A 9,983-nucleotide genomic window follows, 5' to 3' on the forward strand; every position below is an offset into this window, starting at 1 on the left:
GATGATGATGATGATGGAGAAGGAGGGAGGGGGGAGAAGGAAACTTTGCTGCTTTGGGGTATGGCTACCTTCAGGACAGAAACAAACATGTCATTTTGCTTGTCTTCTATGTGTGTCAGTTTTCATAGGAAACCTCAGGTGCTAAAACATCCAACAAAACTGATGCTGTCTCTTGTCACCATGGAGATATTACTTCGTTCCAAGTGTTTTCAGCGCCTAGCAGTTCCTGGTTCTATGAGAGTGTTGCATAAAGATTATAGAACAGTGACCCCTCAGAATTTTTCCAACTATGAGTCCATGAAAAAGGACTTCAAACTGGAGATTCCAGAGTATTTCAACTTTGCTAAGGACGTCCTGGACCAATGGACCCATATGGAAAAGGTATGTAGCAAGGGCCGGTCTATAGTTCCTAACTGGGAGTGATTTTGCCCCCAGGGAACATTTGGCAATGTGTGGAGACCGTTTTGTTGCCACGACTTGAGGGAGAGTGTGTGCTAATGATAGATGCCAGGGATGTTGCTAAATATCCAAAATGCACTGGACAGTCCCCAACAGAAAAGGATTATCAGTCCCCAACAGAAAACCATTATATGTTAATGGTTCTGTGGTTGAAAAAGCCGGAGTTACAAAAATGTATGATTATAGGTTAGTTTTTTTAAAACAACAACAACAACAACAAAAAGGGCCCTGGCTGGTTTGGTTGGTTAAGTGGTTAGAGCATAGATCCGCAGACAAGGGTCCCGGGTTCAGTTCTGGCCAAGGGCACCTACCTTGGTTGCAGGCTCGATCCCCACCCCTGATCAGGGTGAGTGCGGGAGGCAACCAATCAATGTGTCTCTTTCACATCGATGTTTCTCTCTCTCCTTTCTACTCTCTCTGAAAAGCAATAGAAGAAATATCCTTGGTTGAGGATTAAAAAAATCAACAAAAAACAAAAAGGAGTAGAGTGAAAAGTGACTCCAAGGACATGAGGCATAGATACAGTACTAAGGGGATAAGTATAAAGGGATTGGGCTAAATAAGAAATGGCAGATGCTAGAAGAAATGACATGGCTTCCAGCATCTAGAAATAAGAACTCCAGAATTATTTCCAAAACTCCATGTGTAGTCTAACAAATGACCTGTAAATTTTCTTCAGAGAAAATATTCCATTAGTTTGATAACAGACTTTAAATCTATTACTGGATTGTCTTTCCTCAGGCTGGAAAGAAACCTTCCAATCCAGCCTTCTGGTGGGTAAGTGGAAATGGAGAAGAAGTGAGATGGAGTTTTGAGGAACTGGGATCTTTGTCCAGGAAATTTGCCAGTATACTTACAGAAGCCTGTGCCCTGCAAAGGGGAGATCGGGTCATTGTGATTCTGCCCAGGATCCCAGAGTGGTGGCTTGCAAATGTAGCCTGTCTGCGAACAGGTGAGTAATGTTCGAAAACTGATCATATTTAAAGTAGGTTGGATGGGGGATTTTCCAAAACATCTAAGTCATCATGAGACATTTATTTGGGTAAATGATTTGAGTTACTGTACTCAATATAGTATTATTTGCTAGAACCTTAGAAATATGTTGGAAATTGGCCATATCTTTTTACCTAAACTAGTAGGTGGGTTTTTCAAAATGCTATAGCTTTATTAAGTGAATGCCAACAAACAGTTAAATAGCCTCTACATCCATTCTTGGTAAAAATTCAAAGTGGGAATAGAGGGATCATACCACAACATAATAAAGGCCATATATGACAAACTTACAGCCAACATCATACTCAATGGGCAAACACTAAAACCATTTCCCTTAAAAAGAAGAACAAGACAGGGTTGTCCACTTTCACCACTCTTATTCAACATAGCACTGGAAGTTCTAGCCACAGCGAGCAGACAAGAAGGAAAAAATATAAGCCATCCAAATTAGAAAGAAGGAGGAAGTAAAACTGTCATTATTCGCAGATGACATGATATTGTACGTAGAAAACCCTAAAGATTCCACCAAAAAACTACTAGACTTAATAAGTGAATTTGGCAATGTAGCAGGATTCAAAATTAACACCCAGAAAAAAATGGCATTTTTATACACCAATAATGAACTCCTAGAAGGAGAAACTAAAAAAAAAAAAAAAAAAAAAAATCCCACTTTCCATTGCAACAAAAAATTAAGATATTTAGGAATAAACTTAAGCAAGGAGGTAAAAGACCTGTACTCAGAAAACTTCAGGACATTGGAAAAAGAGATACAGGAAGATATAAACAAGTGGAAGAGCATACCATGTTCATGGATTGGTAGAGTTAATATCATTAAAATGTTTATACTGCCCAAAGTAATCTATAGATGCAATGCAATCCTATTAAAACACTAACAGTATACTTCACAGATCTAGAACAATTATTCCAAAAATTTATGTGGAACCAAAAAAGGCCCAGAATAGCCACAGCATGGAGAAAGAATAACAAAGTTGGAGGGATCACACTACCAGATATCAAGTTATACTACAAAGCCACTGTAATCAAAACAGCCTGGTAGCCTGGCCAGGCATGGCTCAGCAGTTGAGCATCGACCTGTGATCCAGGAGATCGAGGTTCAATTCCCGGTCAGGGCACATGCTTGGGTTGCTGGCTCAATCCACAGAAGGGGGCATGCAGGACGCAGCCGATCAATGACTCACTCATCATTGATGTCTCTGTCTCTCTGTCTCCCTCTCCCTTCCTCACTCTGAAATCAATAAAGATATTTAAAAACAAAAACGAAAACAAACCCAGCCTGGTACTGGCACAAGAACAGACATATAGCTCAATGAAACAGAACAGAGAACCCAGAAATCATCCCAAGCCATTACGCTCAATTAATATTTGACAAAGGAGGCCAGAGCATTCAATGGAGTAAAGACAGTTTCTTCAATAAATGGTGCTGGAAAAATTGAACAAGTACATAAAAAAAAAGAAAAGAAACTAGACCATCAACTTACACCAAACACAAGAATAAACTCAAAATGGATAAAAGACTTAAGTTTAAGTTGTAAAACTATAAAAATCCTAGTAGAGACCAGAGGCAGCAAAATCTCAGACATCTCTTATAGCAATATGTTAGCCATACATCTTCTAGGGTAAGGGAAACAAAGGAGAAAATAAACAAATGGGACTACATCAATTAAAAGGCTTCTGCACAACAAAAGAAACCAGCATCAAAATGGAAAGGGAACCCACTGTATGAGAGAACATATTTACCAATGATACATCTGATAAGAGGTTAATTTCCAAAATATATAAACAAATTATACAACTTTAAAAAAGGAAGACAAACTATCCAATTTAGAAATGGGCAAAGGATCTGAATAGACACTTCTCCAAAGTGGACATACAAATGGCCAAGAGACATATGAAAAAATGCTCAAAGTCACTAATCATCTGAAAGATACAAATTAAAATGACAGTGGTTACCTCACACTTGTCAGAATGGCTATCATCAACAAATAAACAAATGACAAGTGCTGGTGAGGATGTGGAGAAAAGGGACCCCTAGTGCACTGATGGTGGGATTGCAGACTGGTGCAGCCACTGTTGAAAACAGTGTGGAGTTTCCTCAAAAAATTAAAAATGAAACTGCCATTTGACCCAGTGATCCCACATCTAGGAATATATCCTAAGAATCCTGAAACACCAATCAGAATGAATATATGCACCACTATGTTCATAGCAGCACAATTTACAATAGTTAACATCTGGAAACTATCCAAGTGCCCATCAGTAAATGAGTGGATAAAAAAGCTGTGGATCTCTTACCCTTTGAGACAGCATGGAGGGACCTGGAGAGTATTATGCTGAGCAAAATAAGCCAGTCAGAGAAAGACAGGTATCACATGATGTTACTTATATGTGGAATCTAATGAACAAAATAAACTGATGAACAAGATAGATCCAGAGACAGAAGCATGGAACAGACTGATGAATCTTGGAGGGAAGTCAGGGGTGGGGAGAGATTAACCTAAGAACATACATGCATATATGCATAAGTCATGGATACAGACAATAGTGTGGTGAAGGCCTGGGGGGGGGGGGGCAGCATGAAGGGGGTCAATGGGGAAGAAAAAGGGACATTTGTAATACTTTCAACAATAAAGATAAATTTTTAAAAATTATAAAAAACATGTATGATTACAACAGAATTATAAGTACCCAGGAATATATCTAAAGATATGCATTAAATATGGAAAATTTTAAAAATATTATTTTGAAAGACATTTTAAAACACTTAAATAAATAGAAAATATGCTATGTTAATGGAATGTTAATATTGTTTATATGCCAATTCTGTCTTTATTGTTCAATAAATGCAATTAAATTCTGATCAAAATGCCAAAAAAACCCACCCCCAAAAAACAATTAAATACCCTCATACCTACTGCTTTCCTCCTCCTATAGGAACAGCATGGTCATGTAAAACTCAGTGCAACCACAAACAGACAACCCACCCCAGCTCCTGTGGCACGGCTTTATTCCTCTCATGATTATTGCCATTGTTCTGGAGTCTAAGCCAGGCATCTGCAACTCCTCCCAGTCAGTTCCTGCACCTTGTAAATTTGACTTCCTACATGCCCTGCAGAGTCTGTCTTTTCCTGTTTTACTGCCATTGCTTTACTTCACATGCTTACCATCTCCTGAATGGATTTCCCCCAAAGTCTCCCTAATTCTGTCTTGTATGTGCCCATATCCTCCCTCAATCCAGTTCATCTCCATAGTCAGTGTTCTTTTTAGAAAACACATTTTATCCCAACATTGGCTGCTTGACATTATTTAATTACTCCCTAGTGCCTCCCAGATAAAATCTGAACTTCACGTATATCATGGAAGGCTCTAGCCATCTTCCCTTTATTGTTCTCATTTCTCACCCTTATACTAGGTGTCAAATATTTTCCTGGGAGGTTTGTGACCTTTCCCATCTCCTGGCTTTTATGCACACTGTTTTCTTTGGATAACTATTTGTAGACTTTCAAGTCTTGGCTCTAATGTCACCTCCTCAAGCAATCCCACCCTGATGCCCCACTCCAGGTGCTTTCTTCTTCTTTTTTTTAATCTCTATTGTTGAGAGTATTACAGATGTCCCCCCCTTTTCCCCCACATTGCCCCCCTCCACCCGGATCCCACCCCGCCCCAGGCCTTCACCACCCTAGTGTCCGTGGGTAATGCATTTATGCATATAAGTTCTTTGGTTAATTTCTTCCCATGCAACCCCCCCCCCCCAACCCCTCTTCCCTCTGAGATTCATCAGTCTTTTCCATACCTCTGGTTCTATTTTATTCATCAGTTTATTTTGTTCATTAGACTCCTTGTTCATTTATCTTGATTTTTAGATTCAATTGTTGATAGATATGTATTTGTTGGCATTTTATTGTTCATTTTTTTTTAATCCCTCTTCTTCTTCTTCTAAAGAAGACCCTTCAACATTTCATGTAGTACTGGTTTGGAGGGGGATGAACTCCTTTAGCTTTTCCTTGTCTGAGAAGCTCTTTATTTGACCTTCAGTTCTAAATGATAGCTTTGCTGGGTAGAGCAATCTTGGCTGTAGGTTCTTGCTTTTCATCACTTTGAATATTTCTTGCCACTCCCTTCTGGCCTGCAAGGTTTCTGTTGAGAAATCGGCTGACAGTCTTATGGGTGCTCCCTGGTAGGTAACTAACTGCTTTTCTCTTGCTGCTTTTAAGATTCTCTCTTTGTCTTTAACCTTTGGCATTTTAATGATGATGTGTCTTGGTGTGGGCCTCTTTGGGTTCCTCTTGTTTGGGACTCTCTGTGCTTCCTGGACTTGTGAGTCTATTTCTTTCAGTAGGTAGGGGAAGTTTTCGTCACTATTTTTTCAAGTAGGGTTTCAATTTCTTGCTCCCTCTCTTCTCCTTCTATTACCCCAATAATATGAAAGTTGGGCCTCTTGAAGTTGTCCCAGAGGCTCCTTAAACTATCTTCATATTTTTGGATTCTTTTTTTCTTATTGCTGTTCTGATTGGGTGTTGTTTGCTTCCTTATATTCCCTATTGCTGATTTGATTCTTGGTGTCCTCTGCTCTATTGTTGATTCCCTGTAAATTATTCTTCATTTAAGTTAGTGTAGCCTTCATTTCTGACCGTACCTTTTTTATGTTGATGTTCTCACTAAGTTTCTTGAAGTTCTCACTAACTTTCTTGAGCATCCTTGTAACCATTGTTTTGAACTCTGTGTCTGGTAGTTTGCTTCCATTTCATTTCGTTCTTTTTCTGGAGATTTCTTCTGTTCTTTCATTTGTGACATGTTTCTTTGTTTCCTCATTTTGGCTGCCTCCTTTTGCTTGTTTCTACATATTAGGCAGAACTGCTATGTCTTCTGGAATTGGTAGAGTGGCCTTGTGTAGTAGGTGTCCTGTAGGGACCAGTGGCTCAGCCTTCCCATTTACCTGAGCTGGGCACTCTGATGTGCACTGTCTGTTGTAGTTGAGCTTTGATTGCTGTTGGCGGCACTGGGAGGGATTGACTCCCAGGCCAGCTGGTTGTGAGGACCAGCTGTGACTACAGCGGAAGAGCAGCTCTGCAGGAGATACCACTATGGAGCATGGCTTGCTTCAGTGGGACTTTGGTGCTCTCTGAGTCTGCCCCTTGAGTGTGCCACCCATGGATATGGTAGGATTGTATTTTGGTGTGGTCTGAAGCTGGCCATCAGGTGCACTGGCTCTGCAAGTGCTTTCTTTTTTAAGCTCACCAAAAAAACATGTATTTCTGTTTAACCTGTACTATATTGTCTGGGTATACTATTTGCTCATAAATCTGTCATTCTCATAGGACTATGTAGGCTCCCAAAAGGCAATGCCTATAATATATTCATCTCTGACCTCCAATGACTGTCATAGTAAATGCTCCTCAAAATATTTTTTTAATTATCTCTATTGTCATAATAAATCATATTAAGTAGCCATTACTAATTTATTATAATCATTACTTGCATTTGCAGAATTATATGCTCTAATCTCATGTACATTTAAATTATATGTTAGAGTTCCATAGTCCACTTTTCTTTCTTTCTATTTATTTATTTTACTTTTTTATGTATGTATGTGTATATTTTTTAATTGATTTCAGAGAGATGAAGGGGGAGAGAGAGAGCCAAAACCCAGGCATGTGCCCTGACCAGGAATCAAACCGGTGCCCTCTTGGTTCCTGGGTCGATGCTGAACCACTGAGCCACACAGGCCAGGCTGAAAGATTATTTTTTATTAAAGTAACAATTTGCTCCCTGGCAAGAAACTATGTAATGCTTCCCAGAATGATTAGACAGGAAGTATTTTTAATAGGTAAGATTGATCACTGTTAATAGGTTCTTTTAAAGATATGATATGTAGAGACTCTAAACCTTCAATGCTGTGTATTATCTAAGGGCCCAAATCATATCTCCAATGTTTCCTCCCTTTTAAGCTGGAGACAGACCTTATATTTGCTGGAAAGTTCCACTGTACCATGGGTACATGGGCACCCCAAACTCATGTCTAAAACTTTAAAAAAAAAGAAAAAAAAAGATGTGATATGAATTATGTTGGCTGAAATTAATTATCTAAGGGTGATGTGTTTAAATAATGTGCTTCTTCATGAAGTGCTGACTTGTTGATAGTGCCTTTAAATCATGGGCAGTGTGAGGTAGTTGCTTATCCCTAGGTGAAACATCTAAAGAAATAACCTTGGAGTTAAACCTCATAAACATTGCTACATTGTCTTGTTTAAAAAGAGAAGATATTTAACAGAAAAGCAGAACTTGGGACTCATGGAGATGAAGTGGCTTGTCCAAGGCCAACCTATTTGAGTACCTGGCTCCAGGATATACTCTCAGCCTTTGCACTTCACCTTCCAGTGCAATTTACAGCAGGTGGCAGTAGCAGCACAGAAAAGGGTGCATGTGTCAATCTTTCCCTTTGGAAAGAAACCATAAGACAATCATGTACATTTTAAGAGACGTGGGATGAAGTGGTCAAGTGCACAGCTAGCTCTGGGGTCAGGCTGCAGGGTTCAGTCCCTGCACGGCTACCTTCTACTTTGGTGATGCTGGGCAAGTTATTCACAGCTTTTGTGTTTGGGTTTTTTGGTGAGTATTGAGTTAAAACATGCAAAACCACTTGGAATAGCACCTGGCGCTCAAGTACTCAATAAATGCTGGGTAATGATATACTTTTCAATCAAAACCCTCTTCAAACTGAATGGTATGAATGGTCTTCAGATAGAAGATAATCATCCAGCATTTAACATCCTTTCATTTTAGGTCAAAAGGGTCATAGCTTTGAGATCCCATGAAAGGCAAAAGCAGAATAATGAAAGGAAGACAGATACCTTGCCTGGGAAATTGATGAAGCCATTCTGAGAAATATAGAATATACGGGGCTATCTCCACAACCCTGACTAACAGGATGAAGAAAATCCTTCTTTCCAAACATTGTTTCTCTTCTGCTCCTTTAGGTACAGTTTTAATTCCAGGAACCACTCAGCTGACCCAGAAAGACATCCTCTACAGACTGCAGTCTTCAAAAGCCAAGTGCATTATTACCAACGAAGTTGTGGCCCCAGCAGTGGACGCTGTGGCATCTAAATGTGAAAACCTGCACTCCAAGCTAATTGTGTCTCAGAACCCCAGAGAGGGGTGGGGGGATCTCAAGGAGATGATGAAGTGAGTAGTCATAATTGTTGTAGAACAGCTTCCCCAAAAGAAGGGAAACATTGAAAAGATACTCAACCCACGAGTGATGTGATCGGCAAAGGGAACAGTTGGTGATTATCATTGTGCTGACAGTCAACACTCTGAGGCAGGAAGGAGCTTGGGTGTTTTTCATAGCTTGGGATTTCCAGGGAGCAGACCCCAAGACAGAAATTAGTTGTATTAAGAAGTTTATCAAGGAGTTATCTTGGGATCAACACCTGTGAAGGAAGGTGAAAGATGTGGGATTGGGCAAAAGAAGAAATTTATCTGCCATGTACCCCCAAAAAAGCCCTCAGCTGACCCACTGAGACCTCTGGAGTTTGGATAGCCCCTCAAAGCTCTCCCCAGCTAAAGTAAGAGGCCCTGGCCTTGACATGCGCAGACTGATCAGCAATGGGCGGGGGCTGTCTCTAGAAGGAGTCCTGACCTTGGACAAGGCAGCTGTCTTCAGCCAAGGCCATCTTTAAATAGGGCTCCGAGCACCTGGGGCAGTATGTCCTTCATTCCTACCTCAGATTTAGGAGGTGTGTCAGCATCAACCACAGAGCTGGGAGTGGCTCCCAGGAAAACGGATTACAGTATATAACTCCCTGTGACATCAACACTTCTGTCAGGTTATAAGAACAACACTTAATGAAGCAATAATGAACAACACTTAAAACTAAATTATTCTGATGTCCAAGCCCTGCTGGGATGCCTTCAGGGGTCACTTAGAGCTCTTGTCATGTGCTGGTTTACTCTCAGCTTCAGGCTGACAATAGATTCCCTCTCTAGTGTGAGCATGCTTGCAACTGTGGATTTACTCCCCTTCTCTAAAATAGCTAGCAGGGATTGAGTTCTCACCAAAGGCCAAGTACTGTTTCAATAAAAATAATGTTATAATTGCTGCCATTTCTCTGGCTCTGGTTGTGTGTCAGAAACTATTCCAAGCACTTGAGATACATTAACTCATTTAATCTCACAATAAGCGAGGGTGTAGGCACTGGGATTATACAGATGAACAAGGTCAAATGCTAGGGTCTGGCAGAGCTAGTTCCCACCCAGGCAGTCTGGCTTGCGCCTACACTCCTGTCTCTGCTGCTTACTGCCTCTAGTAGTGAGAGATTGGTATGATAACTCTGCCTTAGGTTTCAAAAGAAGCCATGCGATAGAAGTGACAGGTACACAGCTATAGGTACTACCTATTTTTGAGGAAGATAATTATGGAATCATAGACTAAACACTTGGTCCAGCTCTGCTAGGCTTTGAAAACAGCTTTTCTATATCTGTCATGGCCTGGATGTTTCTGACTCATTCAT

The 9,983-nt window shown here is 40.3% G+C and overlaps 1 protein-coding gene across 1 annotated transcript in view; it reads left to right on the forward strand.

The window, feature by feature from the left end:
- The window catches only part of ACSM3 (acyl-CoA synthetase medium chain family member 3), a 44,836-nt gene that overhangs the window by 17,238 nt on the left and 17,615 nt on the right, over positions 1-9,983 (forward strand). The window contains exons 2-4 of the mRNA XM_087815816.1: positions 120-381; positions 1,201-1,411; positions 8,448-8,655. Of these exons, the coding sequence (XP_087671942.1) occupies positions 163-381; positions 1,201-1,411; positions 8,448-8,655 (638 nt within the window). The 5' untranslated portion in view covers positions 120-162. The remainder of the gene's footprint in view (positions 1-119; positions 382-1,200; positions 1,412-8,447; positions 8,656-9,983) is intronic.

The sequence above is a fragment of the Miniopterus natalensis genome, chromosome 3, assembly GCF_054644295.1.
Source record: "Miniopterus natalensis isolate mMinNat1 chromosome 3, mMinNat1.hap1, whole genome shotgun sequence".
NCBI classification, from domain to species: domain Eukaryota; kingdom Metazoa; phylum Chordata; class Mammalia; order Chiroptera; family Miniopteridae; genus Miniopterus; species Miniopterus natalensis.